A 24,126-nucleotide genomic window follows, 5' to 3' on the forward strand; every position below is an offset into this window, starting at 1 on the left:
GTTGGAACCCCCCCCAGCCGAGCCAGCTTGACCCGGCCACTGCCCTCTCCGAGCCTAGGCTGCCTCCTTGGCCAAGTGCGAGTGTATTTTCTGTGCAAGCGTCATTAGGAAGATTAAATAACACGAGCAGGGCACGAACCAAGAGTCCTGAGTCATACAAGTGTGCAGTTAAAAATAGTGAATTTGGTTAAATCACGATTTAAGCAAGTAAACGCTATCTTGATACCCATTTCGTGAACGCCTTAAAAATACTTCCATAGTGCAGAAATGTTAGTAGATGGAAAAGTGTTTACTGTTTCCACAGCCACCTTTTCATGTTAGAACCAGTGTGGCCTCCAGTGTAGACTTACCCCACACGTTCTCAGTAACTTCCATTCCCTTGTGCTGTGTCTGGAAGGATCCATTTAATGAAAGTCACCACAGTTGGTGATGTAAAAAATGTGAAGAAGAATGAGGCAGAACCTTCCAGGAGCTTATGTTCTAGGATGGAAGACCCGTTCGTATATTTAGTAAATATTTAGTGCCTACTTGCTCTGTCCCAGAGATATTCTAGGTGCTGGGGAAATAGCAATGAACAGCTAAGTCCTTTCCTGGAGGTTAGGTTTTGTTGAAGGGAGAGGAAGCAGATGATAACCTAATCAATAAGGTGCCGTTGTGATAGGTGCTATAAGGGAAAAAATGAAGCAGGCTACAAAGAATCGAGATGGGAGAAAGAGGAAGATCTGCCTTTTTTACATGGGCTAGCAAGAGGGGGTCTCTCATTTTAAAAGATGACATTTTAGCAAAGTCTTGGGGGAAGCTGGGAAGCACAGCACATGGATACTCAGAAGGGTTGTTCTTTGTGCAGGAGGAGCGGGTGTAAAGTCCCTGTCATAGGAGCACGGTGGTGAGTTCAGGGAACATCCAGAGGGAGTGAAGGGAAGGATGGAAGCTAAGGGTGGGGAGGGCAGGGGGAGCAGATCTATATAGAGCCTCAGGGACCAGCAGTTGGCATAATAGCTATGTTGCTGGACTCCCATGTAGCTGACCACCATTCGAGTCCCAGACCCGGTAGCCTAAACTCACGTCGGGTGCATGTGTGTGCATGTCCAAGATCCCTAGAGGAGAATGGAGAAGGGATTGCAGTATGGCCATCCCCCCTGGGGGGGTGATTTCTCGCTTTCTGTCTCTCTGTCTCTCTCTGTCTTTCTGGCGAGCGCACACATCCTATAGCAAACACCTCTCCCAAAAAGAGAGCAAGCGTGCACACGCCTTAGGCCATCACATGGACTTCAGCTTTTACTCTGGTGAAATAGGCTGAGGAGAGGAGTGACATAATGGAACCTAAATGTTTACAGGATCACTCTCTGTTCTGTTGATAGTAGACTGGTGTGGGGCGGGAGAGGCAAAGGTGAAAACCGTTTAGGAGGATACTACAGAAATCCAGGCAGACAGTGACAGCCGTGCTTGGAAAACAGCAGTAGTGCTGAAAATGAGTAAGGCAATTAGATTATGACTATGGTTTGAAGGTGATAAGACATGTTTGCAAATAATAAATGTAATACCTGACATAAAAAGAATATAAACAAAGTACTATGAAAAGTCAAAGCTGCAGACCGGCAGGTGGTATGGATCCTACATGGCCAACTTCGGTTTAAGTTCTGGACTGGCAGCCTGAGAATCACAGTGTGTGTGTGTGTGTGTGTGCAGTATGTGTGTATACATGCATGAGTACATGCCCAAAATCCCAAGAAGAGAATGGGGGGGGTGCGGGTTGGCCATCCCCCCTGTGGAGTGATTTCTCACTTTCTCTCCTCCTTCCTCCCACAAGCACACATGGCCTATAGCCCAAACAAACAAACAAAAAAAAGAGTAAAAGCTTCAGTCTTATCTGGGAGGAAATTAGACCTGGGAGGTTTGAACTATTGATGAATTGGTACAATTTGGATTTCTTTTCATTAACTGTTAAATAAGTGGTTTCCTTTGCAATAGAATTATATTCAAGCAATCCATAGGTTGTCTGCAATTTCACACATTGAATATCAGAAAGGAAAATAAAAATTGAAGAGTTTGCAAAAATAAACATACTCCTTTCAAAGTATTCAGTGTGTTGCCTTCTAGGAGAAATATAATGTAAATGTTAAGGCATCGGCACTGTCATTACGACACTGTTAGCTCAACAGCATACAAACTCCTCAAGTCACAGCGCTGTTTTATTAAAGACAAATCACTTACAAAATGTTAACACCTGGGATTAACTGATGTGGATAAAAATAATTCACCAACCAAAGAGTGTCAGCTTCTTAAATATATCAAGGAGTTTGAAGAGACAGCTTAGAAGCTATGTACCAGAGGCTAAATGAGTCATGTCATCCTTCAAAAAAATCCTTGTTAACATATGACAGAAAAGACAAGACAATGAGATGCTGACCTTTTGTAAATACTTGGGCCTGAGGGCTCCCAGGTTCCACGGCTCACAGCTCACTCTCAGGAGCAGCAGGTGCCCCCCTTCCCAATGCAAAGAGCATTGAACTCGGAGTTGAGTGGGCTCAGTTTCAGGGTCCGCATTCCCTTCTTTCAAGATATTTTTTAAGTACTTTATTTTTATCATGTAATTAATATTTCTTGAGCTTATCTTGGTACCCAGCACCATTCTAAGCACTTCCTGTATATTCACTCAATTGGTTCTCTCAGTAGCAATTTAACTGGATACTGCCGTTAGCCTCATTTCAGAGAGGAGGGATATGTGACAGAGTGAAAGTGGCAAGCGAGATTCTAGCCCGGATCAGTCTGCTCCAGAGCTCCTTAGCCACCACACCGGCCTGTTGCCCACGTTGAAAGGATTTTCCAGATGGTAGTGTATGATTCAGATAAAAGCAATCATGATTAAGGTAGTGCTCTCCAGCTCCCCGCTGGCTGTTGTAATGTCAGCTGAGAAGTCAGACTTCCAGAGTGAATATTGTTCATCTGTGTATTGCTCTTGAAATCTTCCTGGCACTCTTCTTTTGTCAGGCAGATGTATGACTCTCTGTGCCTGCTTCTTTGTCATCAAGGACAAAGTCGACCTCTGCTCAGTTTTTCCAGCTCTTTGATGCTGTGAATTTGTGACGCAACAATACAAAGTCTAGGAGAATAAGTAGGGGATAAAGGGATTAGTAATCAGTATCTGTATAATCAGTCATGGATCCTCCAGAAACTCTAACAGCCCCAAGAGTATACCAACAGATGGAGAAGAGCGGAGTTTTAAGTCATTTATGTATGATGCTACAAGGAATCGTTATGGAGACTGTACTAAGTGATGCAGTTTTTGAAGGGTGCTGGCAACAGAACATTGCTCAGAATCTGATACAGAACCAACTTGGAGTTCAAAAGAAAAGCAAAGAGACTTTCTATTTTATATCTTTTTGTTTAAATGTAGCTCCAAATAATCCTCATTTCCTAAAGGATTATATAGAAAGAAATGAATCCCTGGATTCTTGGTTTCTTGTTTGTTTTGTTTTAGACCATAGTTTATTTTTAACACCCATCGTGCTATGAATTCATAGGTAATAGGTTCCAGAAGCTCAGGTTCCTTTCCGTGGGTTCTCACAAAGTGTGCTGCTCTGGGTGGAGCAGGCTAGCACTTTATTTGAAGCCAGGTACCTTTGTCTTGGCTTCCTTCTTTTTCTGGTTATTTTCCTTCACACATTTTAGCAATTTCTGCTCCTAAAATGCTTAATTTGCTCAATATGCACATTCATTCTCTCGGCAAGAATCTTGCCCTTAACTTGTTTGTATACAACAATGCCAACAGCATGCTGGGTAACATTGTAGACTCCAGGTGGTGTGGATCCTACATGGCCAACTTCGGTTTAAGTTCTGGACTGGCAGCCTGAGAATCACAGTGTGTGTGTGTGTGTGTGTGCAGTATGTGTGTATACATGCATGAGTACATGCCCAAAATCCCAAGAAGAGAATGGGGGGGGTGCGGGTTGGCCATCCCCCCTGTGGAGTGATTTCTCACTTTCTCTCCTCCTTCCTCCCACAAGCACACATGGCCTATAGCCCAAACAAACAAACAAAAAAAAGAGTAAAAGCTTCAGTCTTATCTGGGAGGAAATTAGACCTGGGAGGTTTGAACTATTGATGAATTGGTACAATTTGGATTTCTTTTCATTAACTGTTAAATAAGTGGTTTCCTTTGCAATAGAATTATATTCAAGCAATCCATAGGTTGTCTGCAATTTCACACATTGAATATCAGAAAGGAAAATAAAAATTGAAGAGTTTGCAAAAATAAACATACTCCTTTCAAAGTATTCAGTGTGTTGCCTTCTAGGAGAAATATAATGTAAATGTTAAGGCATCGGCACTGTCATTACGACACTGTTAGCTCAACAGCATACAAACTCCTCAAGTCACAGCGCTGTTTTATTAAAGACAAATCACTTACAAAATGTTAACACCTGGGATTAACTGATGTGGATAAAAATAATTCACCAACCAAAGAGTGTCAGCTTCTTAAATATATCAAGGAGTTTGAAGAGACAGCTTAGAAGCTATGTACCAGAGGCTAAATGAGTCATGTCATCCTTCAAAAAAATCCTTGTTAACATATGACAGAAAAGACAAGACAATGAGATGCTGACCTTTTGTAAATACTTGGGCCTGAGGGCTCCCAGGTTCCACGGCTCACAGCTCACTCTCAGGAGCAGCAGGTGCCCCCCTTCCCAATGCAAAGAGCATTGAACTCGGAGTTGAGTGGGCTCAGTTTCAGGGTCCGCATTCCCTTCTTTCAAGATATTTTTTAAGTACTTTATTTTTATCATGTAATTAATATTTCTTGAGCTTATCTTGGTACCCAGCACCATTCTAAGCACTTCCTGTATATTCACTCAATTGGTTCTCTCAGTAGCAATTTAACTGGATACTGCCGTTAGCCTCATTTCAGAGAGGAGGGATATGTGACAGAGTGAAAGTGGCAAGCGAGATTCTAGCCCGGATCAGTCTGCTCCAGAGCTCCTTAGCCACCACACCGGCCTGTTGCCCACGTTGAAAGGATTTTCCAGATGGTAGTGTATGATTCAGATAAAAGCAATCATGATTAAGGTAGTGCTCTCCAGCTCCCCGCTGGCTGTTGTAATGTCAGCTGAGAAGTCAGACTTCCAGAGTGAATATTGTTCATCTGTGTATTGCTCTTGAAATCTTCCTGGCACTCTTCTTTTGTCAGGCAGATGTATGACTCTCTGTGCCTGCTTCTTTGTCATCAAGGACAAAGTCGACCTCTGCTCAGTTTTTCCAGCTCTTTGATGCTGTGAATTTGTGACGCAACAATACAAAGTCTAGGAGAATAAGTAGGGGATAAAGGGATTAGTAATCAGTATCTGTATAATCAGTCATGGATCCTCCAGAAACTCTAACAGCCCCAAGAGTATACCAACAGATGGAGAAGAGCGGAGTTTTAAGTCATTTATGTATGATGCTACAAGGAATCGTTATGGAGACTGTACTAAGTGATGCAGTTTTTGAAGGGTGCTGGCAACAGAACATTGCTCAGAATCTGATACAGAACCAACTTGGAGTTCAAAAGAAAAGCAAAGAGACTTTCTATTTTATATCTTTTTGTTTAAATGTAGCTCCAAATAATCCTCATTTCCTAAAGGATTATATAGAAAGAAATGAATCCCTGGATTGAGAATCACATGTTTGTTTTGTTTTAGACCATAGTTTATTTTTAACACCCATCGTGCTATGAATTCATAGGTAATAGGTTCCAGAAGCTCAGGTTCCTTTCCGTGGGTTCTCACAAAGTGTGCTGCTCTGGGTGGAGCAGGCTAGCACTTTATTTGAAGCCAGGTACCTTTGTCTTGGCTTCCTTCTTTTTCTGGTTATTTTCCTTCACACATTTTAGCAATTTCTGCTCCTAAAATGCTTAATTTGCTCAATATGCACATTCATTCTCTCGGCAAGAATCTTGCCCTTAACTTGTTTGTATACAACAATGCCAACAGCATGCTGGGTAACATTGTAGACTCTTCCAGTTTTGCCATGGTCACATTTGTGGGGCATTCCTTTTTGAAAGTACCCATTCCCTTAATGTCTACGATATTACCTTTCTTGTAGATTTGCCTGCATGTTGCCAAAGGAACCACTCTGTGTTTTCTAAAAGGTCCAGAGAGCATATATCGGGTGCCTCTCCGCTTTCCACTCACCATTTCGGTGAATTACTGGAAGATGGCGGTTCCTGCCAAAAGGCTGTTTTGTTTGGTTGTGTTTTGTGTTCGTCTTTTGCTTTTTGGTTTTTTTTTTTTTTTTCTTGAGAGAGATTTTTGCTATAGGACAAATATTCTTGCTGGAGAGAGAAAGAGAAAGTCAGAAATCACCCCCCAGGAGTTGATAGCCACATCATGGTGCCTTCTTTATTCTCCTCTTGGAATTTCGGGCACGCATGCACACTCTCCAGGCATGAGTTTCAAGACACCAGGTCTGGGAGTCGAACCATGGAGTTGGTAATCTGGGAGTACAGCACCTCAACCATTATGCCACCTGCCGGCCCCTGGATTCTCATTTTTAAACATTCAGTTTTTGAGGATCTTTTCTTAGAAGCTCATTTGCCATTCCTGGTTTGGAAGGAAAAGTTCACAGGGTTGGGACCAGCAGTTAGTGTAATGGCTATGTCGCTGGACTCCCACGTAGTCAACCGTGGTTCACATCCCGGACCCGGTGGCTTAAAACTCACGCCGGGCGCATGTGCATGTGTGCCCAAGATCCCGAGAGAAGAATGGAGGAAAAGGGATTGCGGCATAGCCATCCCCCCTGGGGGGTGATTTCTCGCTTTCTGTCTCTCTGTCTGGCAAGCGCACGCGCCCTATAGCAAAAAACCTCTCCAAAAAAAAGAAAAGTTCACAGGGTTGTCATGGTGCTGCTTATTTACAGTTTTTAAAACTTCTAGTATCGCACTGGATATTTCTTCACCCTGAGAACCCTCCCTAGTAACAGAAGCACAATGCCGTTGTCGCAGTTTGTGATTACTAGCTGTGTGTGTCTGTCACTGCCATAGTAGAGTGCAGAGTAATGTTGTAAGTTGGCGTGGAAACGGGGAAAGGCTGTTCTTAAGTGTAAATACTTTGCAATACTACAAATAATTCTGGTTTAAAATCTTTTATTTCAGAATATCTAAGTCTCAGGGCCAGCAGGTGGCAAGCAGGTTAAGGTGGCTGGATCCTACATGGCTAAGTGGTAAATTGAGTCCCAGACCTGGTGGCTTGAAGCAACACGCTGGGTACATGTGCATGCATCCCCAAAATCCCAAGAGAAGAGACTGTGGCATGGCTATCTCCCTGGAGGGGGATTTCTCCCCCACTCCCCTTCTCTCCAGCAAGCACACATGCCCTATAACAAAACTAAAAATAATAATAAATGAAAATAAGAATATTTTTTAAGAATAATTTATTTTATTTATTCATTCATTTATCTTAATTTGACCAGAGAGAGAGAGAAAGAGAAAGAAAGTAAGAAAGCAAGCCACCAGGTCTGGGGCCTGAACCGTGGTCAGCCATATGGGAGTGTCCAGCATCTTAACCACCATGCCGTATGTTGGTCCCGAAAATAAGAATGTTATATAAATTATACACACACACACATCTCAGAGCTATTGAAAACAGGTCAAAGGTTATGCAGTCAAAAAAATAAAGGTATTAAATTAGGTTTTAGCTTTGCTCATTTCTGAATGTTGCTAATTTCCGTCTACCAGCTCCCGCCTCTGCTGGTTATGCCGCCAGAAACGGTGCCTGGAGTGGCCATCCTTTTGAACTCATTCCTTGGGTTAGTGCGATAGTTCTCACACTTAGTTTCATTCAGATTCTGACTCAAATATTCCTTGCAGAGGCACAGGAACCCTAGAGGCGTAGAATGTCACCTAAAGAGACTTCCAAACATTTTTGTGGGTTTTTTATTCTAGAAAGTTTTGCATCATGTTCATATACCATAGTACTGATATTATTACAGTGATGTCTGTTTCAAGAATATCTACCAAGTTTATTCTGTGCCTTTGTATATCCTTGTCACAGAGCTGAGGCCACAACGTGAGAAGCAGAGTTAGACGTTTTTCTGTGGTTTATTCATTCAGGAAATAGTGACGACCTGTTCTGTGCCAGGCATTGTACTGGGGGGAGACAGCACGGGCTCCGCCCTCGTGGGCTGTGGCAGTACAGACAGCTGTCCAGCGAGGTATGGTGAGAACGCCAGGACCAGTGCAGGTGATGCCGAGGACGACATAGTGATTAAATCCATCTTGAGAGCAGATGCAGAATCCTGAAATAGTTTTGTCAGACTGAATTTTGAAGGACTAAAAGTCTTCGGAGTAGCATCAAAGTACATTTTTTTTTTTTTTTTTTTAGATTGAAAACATGGATCTCAGGGTAGCTAGATTCAAGTAGCCTGATCCTTCATGGCTGACTACGCCGCTGGAATCCCAGCCCGGCAGCTCAAGAAGTATTCTAGGCACATGTGTATGCACACCTAAAATCCCAGTAGGATGGGGAAGTGAAGAAGGGACCACACTGGGACAGCTCCACTGCAGGGCGCTTTCCCCCTCCCTCTCCCTGAGGGGTGCACTCCCTCTCTTCTGTCTAGTGAGCATACCTGCCCTCTGGCAATTAAGAGAAAAAATGGAGGAAAAAAAATAAAAGTAAATTATGATGCTCCTAAAAAAGGCAGGGTAGAAACGGCATTTCCCTCCAATGCATTTCCCACTGTAGGTGGTTAGCACCATGGTAGACAGAAGGATGGCCCCACGGGTGTCCGTGTCCTGATTCCCAGAACCAGCCGGAGTGTTTCCTGTATGGCCAAAGGCACGTTACCAGTGAGATCCTGGCAGGAACCTTGAGACAGGAAGTCATCCCAGGTTGGGCACTTGGGGCTCCAGTGTAATCACAGGGTCCTTATAATAAGGACACACTAGATGTCAAAGGTCAGAGAAAGTAGATGTGACCAGGGAACCCGAGGTTGGCGTGATGAGATTTGAAGAGAGGGAAGGGGGCAGGAGTCAAACTCAGGTGGCCAGTACAGGCTAGACCAGGCAGGAAAGCTGACCTCCCTGCAGCCTCCGGAGCAAGCGACCTTGACACACCTGATTGCGGCCATCTCCCCTTCCAGAACCGTGAGAGAATGCATGGGTGCTGCTTTGAGCCACTTAGTGCTGATTTGCTAGAGCAGCAGTGGGGACCTAATGCAGATACGCATTGATTTTCAGATTCCACAAAGCTGTTACCAGGCACCATGTCCTTGACAGGCACCAAAATATTCATAACGTTACCAGGTTCCATTTTCTAAACCTCATTAATGAATAGACTTGTAAAGGTAAACTCCATAAGGCTGTTACAAAGCTGGATCAGTTCCTGCTGCTTATCCACGTAGACTCCTAAATTGGGATGCTTTCTGTTGCCAGTGAAATAATGAGCTTCAGTGATACCAGCTTCAGTAACTGAAAAGTGCAAGGTTGGAAAACCAAAAATGGGCCCAGGCTGCAATTCTTCATGAATTTCTTGGCTCCATTCTTTCCCACTGTCAGTGTCATCCTTAGATGAGTGTCCCCCATCGTGAGACAGTTACCAGAAGCCACTGGGGCTGGGTACCGTGACTGACCTGTTTGGATGAATATGCCAGGAAGAGTTCTGTGTATTGATTAGTTAAGGACAGACTGGGGCTGCGGGTTGGAGTCGGTCTGTCCTGAACAAACTGAGCCCAATTGCTTAGTTACTTTACTAAGTTGAGAGAGGAGCATTATTATTCTCCTTGGGAAATGTGGGTGGTAGTAGGCAGAGGAAAGAGTATTAATAATCAAGAGCTGGTATAACCATTAAAAAATCAATTGCAGACCAGCCCATGGCATGGTGGTTAAGGTGGCTGGATCGTATGGTTCGAGTCCTGGACTCAGCAACCTGAGAAACACACTGGAAGTGTGTGTGACCAAAATCCCAAAAGGAGGGAGAAATGGAGAAGAGATTACGGCATGACTATCATTCGCCATGGGAAGTGATTTCTCACTTTCATCTCTCTTTCGCACTCTCTCTCCAAGCACATATGTCCTCTGGCAGAATTCTAAAACATAATAGAATCTTTTAAAAATAAGTTGAGTCAAAAACAAAGAAAAAAATGTGAACCAGGCAGCTTAGTGCTGGCTTTTGCACGGCAGCAGCTCAGAGCCCGCTTTGCAACTTGTGAGGATGTCTTCCATTCCTGTGCTGGATCATCTTTCCCTCCTCATTAGGTCCTCATTGCAAGGAATTAGACTCTTGTTAAAACAAACAGCTTTTTGTAAACTGTCAGACTTTCTTATATAAACACCTTTTTTATGCAATTATTTTTCTGACATAATTAAGGGTCTTGATGACTAAAGCAAAAAAATATTTTTTTAAATTTTATTTTGTTGTTGCTGTTGTTGCAGGATGTGTATGCTTGCTAGAAAGAGACAGAGATGGAAGAGTGAGAAATCAGGATGACCACACCACAGCCCTTTTCCGTTTTCCTCTCAGGATTTGGGCACACACCCAGGCACGCACACACACATGCACCTGGCATGGTTCTCAAGCTGCAGGTCCGGGATTCAAACTGTGAAGTCAGCCATGTGGGATCCAGCTGCCTTGACCACCACACCACTGGTTTGCCCAAAGATGTTTGATACTTACGACATTAAGAGATTTATAGTGGTCAGCCATATTTCAAAATCTATACACTTTGTAAAAAAAATGAAATGGGTTCATGTCTTATATATATATAAAATGAAGTATAATGTTAAGCAATATAATTCTTTTATTTTTTTGAGAGGAGTTTTTGTTTTGTTTTGTTTTGCTTTGCTTTGCTATAGGGTACTTGTGCTCACTGAACAGAGAGACAGACAGACAGAAAGCAAAAAATCACCCTCTGGGGGAATGGTCACACAGCAGTCCCTTCTCTTTCGTTCTCCTCTCAGGAGCTTGGACACGCTCACATGCACATGCTCCCAGTGAGAGTTTTAAGAGACTGGGCCTGATGCAAACCACAGTCAACTACGTGGGAGGCCAGCAACATAACCGTTATGCCATCTGCAGGTCCCTGTATTGATTACTTTTAAAGTAAGGTAGACACTTTCAGAAAACCATGTATTTTCATATTTAGTAAATTAATTTTAGGTTTTAGTTACCTGACAAACTTGAGCAATAATTGGTAATTAATCACCTTCATTTATTGTTAGTAGCAAGTGGCTAATACTATGAAGTGCTGTGGGAGACAAGATAAAGGACCTTTAAGTGTATTAATATCATTAGTTGAAAAACAATTGGAGAGGGCTGACCTAGTGGTTAAGGGAGCTGGATTTCATCTGGCCCACCATGATTTTAATCCCAGCCCTGGCAGCTTGAAAAACACCAGCCACATGTGTTTGCATGCCCAAAATCCTGACAGGTTGGAGAAAGGGTTGCAGAGAGACCAACCCCCTTGGGGGATTCTTTCTCCCTTCCCTTCCCCTCTCTATCCTGTCTCTCCATCTCTGGTGAGTGCATGAAACCTCTGACAATTAAGAGCTGAAAGATAGCCTGTGGCTTAAGGCGAGTGGATCCCACATGGCTAACTACACATTTTGGGTCCTGGACCCAGAGAAACATGCTGGGTGTGTGTGTTTATACGCGCGTGTGTGTGTGTATGCACTTGTGCACATATGCCCAAAATCCCAAAAGGAGGAAGGTGAAGGGCCCATGGCATGACCATTTTCCATGTTGGATGCTTTCCTGCTTACTCGTTCTCTCCAACAAGCACACATGCCCTCTAGCAAAAATTGTTTTAAAAAGAAAGAAATTGGATTAGAGGAATACATTATTTATACATTTGCTGTGTCATTTTTCAAAATTGTTTTACATAGTTTACCATAAATTGCCTTTAGCACATAGTTTTGACTTTTTTTCTTTTTTTTTTTTTTTTTGTAGAGGTTTTTGCTGTAGGGTGCATGCGCTCACCAGAAAGACAGAGACAGAGAGACAAAAAGTGAGAAATCACCCCCCAGGTGGGATGGCCATGCTGCAGTCCCTTCTCTCAGGATCTTGGGCACGCATGCACATGCGCCCAGCGTGAGTCTAAGCCACTGGGTCCGGGACTCGAACCGCGGTTGACTACATGGGAGTCCAGCGACATAGCCATTACAGTAACTGCTGGTCCCATAGTTTTGACTTTTATAATGTGTAAATGAAATGCAGGTGTAGATCTCTAGCTCTTTAAGATCTTTCCTCATCATTTAGATCAGAGGCTACACAGTAGAATCACAACAGCTCTGAAAAAATACCTGCCTCCCAGAGATTTAACTTCCATTTGTGGTGGGGTTAATTCATCTGTAGTTTATTAACTCTCCCAGGTGATCCTAATGAGCAGCCAAGGTTAAGAAACCGCTGACTTAAAGAATTTCAAATAGAGCAGGAATAGAATACAAGTTAGTAGCTTCATGGGACCAGCAGTTAGCATAATGGCTATGTCACTGGATTCCCATGTAGTCGACCACAGTTCGAGTCCCGGACCTGGTGGCTTAAAACACACATAGGGCACGTGTGTGTGTGTGTGTGCCCAAAATCCTGAGAGGAGAATGGAGGCGAGGGGATTGCAGTGTGGTCATCCCCCCTAGGGGGGGTGATTTCTCGCTTTCTGTCTGTCTCTCTCCAGTGAGCGCACACGCCCTATAGCAAAAACCTCTTAAAAAAAAAATAAATAAAAAGAATACAAGTTAGTAACTTCAGAAAAAGAGATGCAGTGTAAAGTTTAATACACAGATGGTCCAAGTGAACTTTCAGGGTGGGCTCCATGGTGCAGCACGGGGAAGCCAGACCCCACATAGAGACTGGGATTGAAATCCTCAGCCCATTCGGCCTGACATGTGCCATGCCCACACGTAAATGCCCCAGATTCCACCAGTTAGAGGACTGACTGGAGTGGGGAACCACAGTAGGACCTGACCCTGAGGAGGGTGTCGATCTGTCTCTGTCTCCCTCCCCCCCCCCTTTCTTTCTTTTTCTTTCTTTTTTTTTTTGGAGAGGTTTTTTTTGCTGTAGGGCACGTGCGCTCGCCAGACAGAGAGAGACACAGAGACAGAAAACGAGAAATCACCCCCCAGGGGGGATGGTCACGCCACAATCCCTTCTCCTCCATTCTCCTGTCGGGATCTTGGGCACGTACGCACGTGCGCCCGGCGTGAGTTTTTAGCCACCGGGTCCAGGACGTGAACCACGGTCGACTACGTGGGAGTCCAGCAACATAGCCACTATGCTAACTGTTGGTTCCCCCTCCCCCCTTTTACATGTAGGCATTTAGTCATTAATAAAGGACCAATAAATAAATGTTCATACAGTTGTCAGAGTTGGGGGCAGCAGGTGTCATGGTGATTAGGGCACTGGGCTCCCATGTGTTTGACAGCAGTTTGAATCCTGGACCTGGTAGCTTGAAACTCATGCTAGACTTGTGTGTGTGTGTGTGTCCGTCCAAAATCCCGGGAGGACAATGAAGGAGAAGGGATTGCAAGTAGCCATCCCCCTAGGGGGTGATTTTTCATTTGCCCTTTGTCTAGTGAGTGCACGCACCCTATGGCAAAAAAATCTTTAAAAAAAAAAAAAAAAAAAAAAGAATACGCCAAAGTTGTTAAGGTGGGTTTTTTTTTTCTTTTTTGAAACTGAGTTTATTACTAATGTTATCTAGCTCCCATCATGGTGGGGTATGGGGAATAGACCTCACCACAGAACTTAAGTAGATAGGAAACCAATATTTATTAAATATATGAAGGAAAGAAGAGGCATGCTGCATTTAGGATAATGGGTACCTCATCCTTATCTGAAAAATGTACTTCTTCCCTTTAGATCCTGCCTGGTAAATAGTGCAGTCTCTGGGGCTAGCAGGTGCCATGGTGGTTAAGGGTTCTGGACTCCCACATGGCCGACTATGGTTCTAGTCCTGGACCTGGTGGCTTGCTTTCTCTCTTTTCCCCCCTCTTTCTCTCTCTTTCCAATCAAACTGGAAAATAATAAAGTTCAATACATTTTTTTTTAAAATGCAGTGTCTTATTCCATAAAACCTTTTCTACATTCAAAGCAGCTTCACATTCATTAACTTTTCTCACTGGTACATTTCACATTCCATCAACTCACTGCCAAGAGAAAAATTCTAACCCCAGTCACAGAAGAAAAGCTGGGACGGCATAGCAGTCTTGTAGGAATATTCAACCAAGTTAGCATAAGGAATAATATTTTTCAAAATATGGTACTTGGGCCAGTACAGATAAGGAGTGGAGAGATGAGTTATTTAGTAATTGCTGTGAGACAGCCTGCTACCCATTTGGAGAATGAAACTACACACAATAAATTGCAGGTGATTGAGTTAAATACAGATAGAATGGGAACTTTTAAATGTAATCATGGAATAGGGAAGACATTCTTAAGCAAATCCCAAATCTAGAAGTCATAAAAGGCACGAAGAGGGAGTGTACTGTGGTAGTAAGGACTTGAATTTTGATTTCAGACACCCCGGGTTTATTTACTTTTCTGTTCGGTTATGATAGGGAGCATGTGATCAATGGAGAGAAAAAGAGAAGGAAAGTGAGCAATCACTCCCCAGGGAGGAGAGCCGTGCCACAGCCCCTTCTCCCTTTCCTTTTCTGAGATGTTGGGCACATACACGGGGGTGCCCCGCAGCTTTCAGTCCACTGGGTTCAGGACTTGAACCGCACAGTCACCTATATGGGATTCAGCCGCCTTAACCTCCATGCCACCTGCTGACCCCAACCTGGATTTATTTGTTTCTGCCCTTTACAACTGTAAGATCTTGGAACTATGAATAGTTTATAAACGTCAAAAAAGATGTTTAGTCAAGGAAACATTGGGTCGTTGGAAAAGACTGGACACATTTTTGCGTAGGAAAACACGTCATAACTTTTCCAACAGCCGTGAACTATCCTCCTTTATCTCAAATTGGCAGAAATTAGAAAGATTGGGGGCCGATCCTTTGGGTGATTGCTCACTTTCCTTCTCTCTCTGGAGAGTGCACACACCCTATAGCAAAACCTTAAAAAAAAAAAAAAGGATTGGAAAGAATGTAAAATACAGTCCCTCACATTTTATAGGTGGAGTATAAATCGGTCCAGTCCAGCCTTCATCTATTGAACGTTTGAATGAGCACATCCTTTGACTCAGCAATGTAGAGAATTAATTACACATTTAAAAATAAGTGCATTAGGATTTTTGCTAAGGCATCAGTTGCAGAAGCTAAACGATAACATTCTAAAACCTATCAATTTGGGAGCTGACCTTTTCAGGATAGATAAGGGGATAAGATTCTTTGAAAATCCATGCATGTCTGTAATTTTGCTGTGAAAAGCTACTGGAAATGGTTTTAGACATTTTCCCTAAATATTGTTCACTAGTTAGTGTTGTATACTAAGTAGCAATCATCAGGCATAGCTCATAAACAGTACTGTATATGCCTTATAAACAAATTTTGTATCTGCTTTTCTGCAGAATGGAAACAGACTGTAATCCCATGGAGCTAAGCAGTATGTCAGGATTCGAAGAAGGTTCAGAGCTTAATGGTTTCGAAGGGACTGATATGAAAGACATGCGGCTAGAAGCGGAAGCAGTCGTAAACGATGTGCTCTTTGCGGTCAACACTATGTTTGTCTCGAAGACCCTGCGCTGCGCAGACGATGTGGCCTATATCAACGTGGAAACAAAGGAGCGGAACAGGTACTGCCTGGAGCTCACTGAGGCGGGGCTTAAGGTAATTCACTTCCCTGGTTATTGTTAAAGAATTATTTCACTTTATTTTAATTTGCATAGAGCATGTATGCCCACCAGAGAGATACAGAGAGAGAGAAGGGAAGTAAGAGGGCAAACCACCAGGTCTGGGATTCGAACTGCAGTCAGCCATGTGGGAGTTCAGTGCCTTAACTACCATACCACCTGCTGGCCCACTAACTCTTCTTTTTATAAAGCATATTATTATTTATATATTTACCACTATAGAAAAGGAGGGGAGCAAGAGGCATAGTGCAGTAATAAATGAGAACCAGGCACTTCAGTAGCTTCTAGTCTTTTTTTTGTTGTTATCAAAGGGCATAGGCACTTGCCAGAGAAAGGGAGTGAGGGGAGAAAGCAACCCCCAGTGGGGCAAAGTCACACCACCACGCCTTCTCCTCCATTTCCCCACTCTGTCGGGACTTGAGGCATGTGCGCGCATGTGTGCGTGCGCACACACACACACACGCACGCACGCACGCCTGGCATGTGTTCAAGCCGTTGAGACCAGGTTTCAGACTACATGGTCGGCCACGTAAGATCCAGATCCTGTAAACATCAGGTCATAGAGCCAGCACAGCTTCCGAAATTTTCTAAGCAAAGAGTTTTTCTCATAATTTTTGTTAATTTTAAAGTCTTTTGATCAGCTTGGAGAAAATTGAATTTTTTGAGAAAGAAAAACACAGTTGACAGGGTATTAGTTTGTTTTAGTCAACAGTCTCAAAACAATTCTTTTTTTATCAGTAGTTAAATGTATCCACCATATTATGCATTCTCTGCATCGAATAGGATTTATAGTCATTGTGCTGAGAGGATCTTTGTCCACCCCTGATAAATGTCCCTCCCACTGAAGCAGCATACTTGACTCCACTGCTCTCTGGCTCTCAGGTTAGAATTAAGTCAGAGCAGAACATTCTGCCCCCAGATTTCCAAGAGCATCCTACTGGCCCTTCACTACCAGTATCTCTTTATGACGAGTGGTGGGCGGGTTGACCTCTCCCATCATCTAAACCAGAATCGTGTGTTCAGGACAGTAGATAGCATCGCATGAGAGTAACTTTTCATTAAAAAAAAGATTATTCAGATCTTTGATCTTCTTAACAAAGAGGTAGAGATTAGAATATCTAAAATTTAATTTTAACCTTACTAATCAGCTCATCTTCAATCTCGGTCAAACGTCTGGGGTTTTTCTGGGTTCCATACCTGTTAAGAAGAGTTGCACATTATCATAAGGCAGAGGGCCAAGTGTAGCATGGAAGAACGCCACATAGCGTTAGGTTACACAAATACCTGAACTCCTATGTAGGTCACTGGATTCATTTTTCTTAAAGTGAGCCTTGTGGGGCCAGCAGGTGGCATGGAGGTTAAGGTGCTGCATCTCACATGCCCAGCTGCACAGTTCAAGTTCTGAACCCAGTGACTTGAGAACCACGCCGGGCACTTATACGTGCATGTCCAAAATTCTGACAGGAGACAGGAGTCGAAGGGACTGGCATGGCCATCCCCTCTGGGTGGTGATTTCTCACTTTCCCTATCTGTGTCTGTCTGTCCGTCTCTCTCTCTCTCAGGTGACCACACACACCCTGTGGAGAGTGGTTTAGCTTTCCCAGTAGTATCTGAATTAACTAGCTTTTGTGCACCCCTTCACAAAGTCCTACATTTTTACTAAACGTGTATGGTGTGGAGAAGTGGATTTTAAACAGAAATGGGCAAATCAGCAGTAAAGATAAGTGACCCCAGGTAAAGTCATCCTCTTACCTTACAGTTCTAAGGTGGCCGTGGTGAAGTAGATAGAGGGGCCTTGACCAGAGTCAGAAGTCTCATGTGAATTTGAGCAGTCTTGTTTGAGTCATTCTTTCTGAGTCCTTGTTTCTTTATAACCTAGGAATTCAAAAACTAAAAAGAATTGTGGGGACAGCCATATGAATAAATGACAGAAAAGTCTGGATCCATGGTGTCAAACCAGGCATGTTGGGGCCAGGTGGTGGCCTAACAGTAGAACATGACGCTCGGGGAGGCCGACCACACGGGGGTTTCCATGTTCCAGGGTCTCCTGCTTCACCAGACATGCCCATACCCATGATCCAGAGCTGACTGAAACCAGGGTAGATCTGGCATTAGGATCCCTGTTGCAAAGGTGGAGGGTTCTGTCTCTCTTTTCTCATGGAAGAAATAAATAAGCTTAAAACCTAGGGCCAGCCCTATGTAGAGATTAAGGTAGCCAATCCCACATGGCCAACTGCATAGCTCAAATTCTGGCCCCAGCACCTTAAAAACCATGCCACATGTGTGTGTGTGTGCATGCCCTAAATCCCCACAGAATGGAGAAGTGGAGAAGGGATTGCAATGTGACCACACCTCATTGTGGGGGTACTTTCTCCCTCTTTCTTTGTGTGTCTCTGTCTAATACACATACCCTCTGGCAAAAGTAAAAAAAAAAAAAAAAATTAAATAAGAAACTTGGTATAGTAGGTACTCAGATACTTGTTTTTCATTCTGACTGAGTTAGCCTTTATTGAGCAAGTACCCTATGTCACCAGTTAGAAATCAAAAGGAGGGGCCAGCAGGTGGCATGGTGGTTAAGGCGCTGAATCACACAGGGCCGACTTCATGGTTTGAGTCCTGGACCCAGCAACTTGTAAAACACACTGGGTACATTTATGTATACCCAAATCCTAAAAGAATGGAGGAGAGGGGATTGCAGAATGGCCATTTCCTCGGGGGAGGGGGGTAATTTCAAAGTTCTTCCTCTCTCTCTCTCTCTCTCTCTCTCTCTAGTGAACACATGAACCTTATAATTAAAAAATATAAAACATACCTGACACATGTTCATGTGTGCCCATAATCCTGAGAGAATGAGGAGTAGGGATTGTGGCATGGCCATCCCCCATAGGAGATGCTTTCTCGCTTTTTCTCTCCCTCCTTCCCTCCTCTCCTCAGCTAACACACTCACGCTATAGCAGGTTTTTAAAAGAGAAAGAAAGGAGAACGAGGGGTCAACAGCTGTACTGCACAGAGCGAGCGCTGTCACAGCAGGGATGTGAGAGAGACGCTTCATTCATTTCACTTAGGTGTCTGCCTCTCTTCGTTAAAAGAAGTTCAGCTTTGGGCCTTCAGGCATGGTGGTTAAAGTACTGAACTCCCACATAGCCAGTGCAGTTTGAATCCTGCGCCTGGTGGCTTGCTCACTCACTCTGTGTATGTGTGTGTCTGTCGGCCACTCTCTGGTGAGCTCACGTGCCCTATAAAAAATTTTAAAATAATAAGTAGAAATAACCTTTTTTATAAAAAAAAAAAAAAAAAGTTCAGCTTTGATTCCTAGTATAAACTTGCATCTTCTATGACTTTAATAGATGTCATTAAAGGTTAGGGTTTATATAGGCTGTTTATATACTTAAGTCAACAAAAATTAATTTTACCCTATACTATGCTGGTGAACCAAGATTTTTTTTTTAATATTTTATTTTAAAGAATCATTTATTTAATTGTAACCACCATGCCACTTGCCAGCCCCCAGGATATATCTTACAATCTTGACAGAGAGAAAAGTTTTAGCCGTTTTTAGGAAGAAAAGAAAAAAAAAAAAAACCAGAATAACCGAGTTTCCTTTTATCTCACAGAGCAGAGCATTTGTTCCTTGTCAGATAAATAATGGATGAGGTGAAGTGGCCTTTCAGATTACTAATTACAAAGCTAGATCGTTATTAAAAGTAATTACTGGGGACCAACAGTTGGCGTAATGTATGTGACTATGTAGTTGACCATGGTTCAAGTCCTGGACCCAGTGGCTTAAATGCTTAAACTCACACCAGGAGTGTGTGCGTGCATGCCCAAGATTGCAAGAAGAGAATGGAGGAGAGAGGGTTGCGGCGTGGTTGGGAGTGATTTCTCGCTTTCTGTCTCTCTCTCTCTCTGGCAAGTGTGTGTACCCTATAGCAAAAACCTCTCTCAAAACAACAACAACAACAAACAAACAAAAAAAAACCCACTAATTACTGAAGTTAAACAACTTTTAAGAGTGATTTCGGGGGCCAGCAGGTGGCATGGTGGTTAAGGGCACTGGACTCCCACGTGGCCAACCACAGTTCAAGTCCTGGACTTGGTGGCTTGCTTTCTCACTCCCACTCCCCACTCTGTCCCTCTGTGGTCAAATTAAAATAAATAAATAAAGTTAAATAATTCTGTGTTTTGTTTTGTTTTGTTGGAGAGGTTTTTGCCATAGGGCGTGTGCATTCGCCAGACAGGGAGAGAGAGACAGAAAGTGAGAAATCACCCCCAGGGGGGATGGCCACACTACAATTCCTTCTCCATTCTCTTCTCGGGATCTTGGGCACGCACACACACGCACCCAGTGTGAGTTTTAAGCCTCCGGGTCTGGGACTCGAATCGCAGTCGACTACATGGGAGTCCAGCGACATAGTCATTACACTAACTGCTGATCCCAATAATTCTTTTTTTTAAAAGAATGATTTCTAAAATTTTTTTATGAAAGGAGTGCAAACTGAATAAAGATAAAACTATGAACTATGGGCCACAACAGTAGCCTGAGGGTTACTCCCACATGGTCAACCACAGTTAGAATACCTGACAGCTGGTGCGCCTGCGTGTGTGTGTGCACGTGCACACTTGCATGCCGAAAATACCAACAGGTTGGAGAAATGGAGAAGGACTGCAGCATGACCATACCCCTCCCCTCTCTTTGACTCTCCATGTCTCTGGTGAGTGCACACACTCCAGCAATTAAACAATATATGAACTAATAGTATCTATTATAGTACCTTAATGTAGTGGACCCTCAATATATGGTGAACTTTAAACAGTAAAAAATAGAAGTATGCTTTGGAACATGAAAATGAAATACTGTTTCTGTGACTTTTTAAAATACTTTTAGGGACAGGAGTGAGTAGATCAAACCTTTTATTTGTATTTATTTTCTTTGAGAGGTTTTTGCTATAGGGCGCATGCACTTGCCAGAAAGACAGAGAGAGACAGAGAGACAGAAAGCGAGAAATCACCACCCCCAGGGGCGATGGCCACGCCGCAGTCCCTTCTTCTCCGTTCTCCTCTCAGGATCTTGGGCACGCACACACATGCACCTGGCGTGAGTTTAAGCCACCAGGTCCGGGACTCAAACCATGGCCGACTAAATGGGAGTTCAGTGACATAGCCATTACGCTAACTGCTGATCCAGATCAAAAAAAAATTTTTTTTTTTTTTGGAGAGGTTTTTGCTACAGGGCACATGTGCTCACCAGAGAGACAAAGAGAAACAGAGAGACAGAAAGCAAGAAATCACACACACACACACACACACACCCGGAGGGATGGCCACGCCACAGTCCCTTCCCCTCCATTCTCCTCTCGGGATTTTGGGCACACACGCACACGCACCCAATGTGAATTTAAGCCACAGGGTCCAAGACTTGAACCGCCGTTGACTACATGGGATTTCAGCAATATAGCCATTACGGTAACTGGTGGTCCCTCAAACCTTTTAAATTTAAGTAATTTTAATTTTGAAAACAGTTGCGTTTTGATTTAATGTCAGAGGGTGTACGTGCTTGCTAGAAGGGTGGGGAGAACAAGAGAACCACCCAGCAGGGCCTGATCATGCTATAATCGTTTCTCATTCATTTCTCCATCCCATCAGATTCCTGAGCACATTCACACTCCCGCATTGTCACTGGGGCCAGAACATGAGCCACGGTTGGTGGACAGTGTGGGAATCCACCTTCACAGAGCTTAACCACTACACTCTGGGGCCTGATCTTAAAAGAATTTTATAGGAACCATTTTTCTGGTAGTGTTTCTGTATTTTACACATTATATATTATAAACAGTTTGGCATTAAAGGCTTTATTTTAAATGTGCATATTCTTCGTTTTTAAGATGTTTTTGCCTTAGGACACGTGTGCTCTCCAGAGAGAGAGACAGAGACAGAGGGAATATGAGAAATCACTCCCCAGATGGTAGGGCTACACCGCAGTCCCTTCTCCTCCATTCTCCTCTCAGGATCTTGGGCGCATGTGCACATGTGCCCAGCATGATTTTCAAGCCACTGAACTGGGATTTGAACCAAGGTCGGCTATGTGGGAGTCCAGCAATGTAACTACTACACCATCTGCTGGCCTGGGAAATAATATCATTAGAGAATGGCCCTTGGAAATCCTTAGCTTTTGGATAGCATGGTAAAAAAATAACTGTGCTCCTGTTTCATTTCTCTCGTAGGTGGTAGGTTATGCTTTTGACCAGGTGGATGATCATTTACAGACGCCCTACCATGAGACGGTCTACTCCCTGTTGGATTCTCTCAGCCCCGCCTACCGGGAAGCATTTGGAAACGCCCTCCTTCAAAGACTGGAAGCCTTGAGACGGGATGGACAGTCATGACCAAGCTTCTTCCTTTCATAGGGGGGCAGGCGCTGGTACAGAATGTTGACAGAAAGCTTAAAATTCTTGCATATGGTTTTAGTGGAAAATGCATCTTTGGTTTTGTGTCTTTATCACTTACTTCTAGTTTAGACTTTTGACTCGGAAATCATTGATTAATGGATTGTCCTGGTTTCTGATTCGTTAAGGGAATTCTGAGGCCATTGCTACGACACCATCATTAAGACATTCAAATTTCTGCATCTCCTACTCTTGCATTTCAAACCTACTCAGTATTTCATTCTCTTACTACAGGGCTTTAATGCTGCCAGCACTCTCTTTTACATAAGAAGCTCTAGATTTGCACAGTACTCTAGGAATTAGAATTACCTAACTTCAGCCTCTGGTTCAGCCTGCTGCTCCAGCTGGCTAAATCAGGGGTTTACTACTAGCTTGGACTGACTTTGTAGAAATTAACTACCAACTACTAGCCTTATTGGAAACAAATTTCAACTAGTTTTCCCTGCACAAATTTTGAAATTCGCTGCTTTACTTAACCTGTCTATATTGCTAATATGGGCTGATAAAGATGAATTAAATCTATATTACTTCGCTAAGATTAAGTGAAGAACAGGGATGAAATAGTTCTGTATTCCTCGTTTGCAACAGCCAGCCAAACCAAGCAGAAGACAAAAACCGTTAGCAAATGAATGTATTTCCTCGTTTCCAAGATATCTAAGCACAGAAGCAAATACAGGAACAGGCTCCATTCTTTTTCTTAGTGAGAAAGCATCTTCGGTGTGTGTGATTTAAAAGAAGATTCTGGTTTCCTAGGAAACAATATTTAGCCTGTGTTGGATTCTTATTCTGAATGTTTGTTTACATAATGTACAATATATATTCAGAAAGTATTTTTGCTTCAACATTTACTTTCTATACTGTAGTGCTTTGGGATTCCCACGGTACACCTTCCCCCCCCAACAGATGTACAGTGTTCCGTCTCGGCGCTCCGTCTGCCGTGCGATATGAGTGTGTTGTCCGGGTTTGAAGCCAAAGGATGAATGGAGCATTCAGAGACTTCATATTTGAAAAAGGGATACTCCGTATTTTCTATTTTATTACAGGTACTGATATTTATACTGATAAACTGTACCATGCTGCTGCATGTGTTCAAGTACATGTTGAACAGTAACGATTGGGGAGTTGTTTTTCTGAATAGTCATCTAAAGCGACTGCTGTAGAAGCATCACACTAAATCCCACATCTCCACACACCTGCATCCGTTTCTCATTGGCAAGTTTTGTTTATCATCATTTAAAGATAAGTACTTTCAGCCTCTAAAGGTCACGTGGCAAGAGCAAATTAAAGTCGAGTCTGCATCACAACCCGTTTTCGGACTTCTCTGGCATGCTTTGCTTCTGTCTGATAGTGCAGGCTCACTCTCAGCTTTCTTTTCAGATGCTTACCTGTTGGGGCAACGAAGTCTAACTTCAGGGGGAACTTCTCATGCTTACTCTCAGGCTAAATGTAAATGATATTTGTAAAGTTTGAATAAAATTCTGTTGACTCATTTTGAGTTAAGTATGAAGAAAAATGTATGTTTGAACATTGAAATGGTTCGTTTGCAGATAAATGGCTGATTCTAAGAGCTGCTGCTTCCATTATTGAATTCTGCAGTGTTACATTTTGATTCTGGAATTGCTCTTTTTTATTACTACGCAAGAGGAACAAGAGGAAAGGACGCTCGCACAACTACATAGGTATATGCGAGAGCCTGGGTACGCAACCTCTGTTTTACCCAGATTGCTGTAAGACTTCAACCAGACAAATTAAACCCTGACTTCACATCGAAAGGAAAAAGGGGGAGGAAGCTTCAAAATAAATAACCCATGTATATCAGTAAGAAAGAAAAAAGAAAGCAGGGTACAAATAATCTGGTCAACTCAAAGACAAACATCCGGTGACCATTTCAAAGATGCTCTACCAGTGATTCAAGAAAGGAC

At 43.1% G+C, this 24,126-nt stretch overlaps 1 protein-coding gene across 1 annotated transcript in view; it reads left to right on the forward strand.

Moving 5' to 3' along the window:
- GSKIP (GSK3B interacting protein) overlaps positions 1-23,771 on the forward strand; it is a 25,072-nt gene extending 1,301 nt beyond the window's left edge. The window contains exons 2-3 of the mRNA XM_006159964.3: positions 15,480-15,738; positions 21,983-23,771. Coding sequence (XP_006160026.1) covers positions 15,481-15,738; positions 21,983-22,144 — 420 coding nt within the window. The 5' untranslated portion in view covers position 15,480 and the 3' untranslated portion in view covers positions 22,145-23,771. The remainder of the gene's footprint in view (positions 1-15,479; positions 15,739-21,982) is intronic.
- Positions 23,772-24,126: the final 355 nt, after the last annotated feature.

This window comes from Tupaia chinensis, unplaced genomic scaffold, assembly GCF_000334495.1.
Source record: "Tupaia chinensis unplaced genomic scaffold, TupChi_1.0 Scaffold000671_1, whole genome shotgun sequence".
NCBI lineage: Eukaryota > Metazoa > Chordata > Mammalia > Scandentia > Tupaiidae > Tupaia > Tupaia belangeri.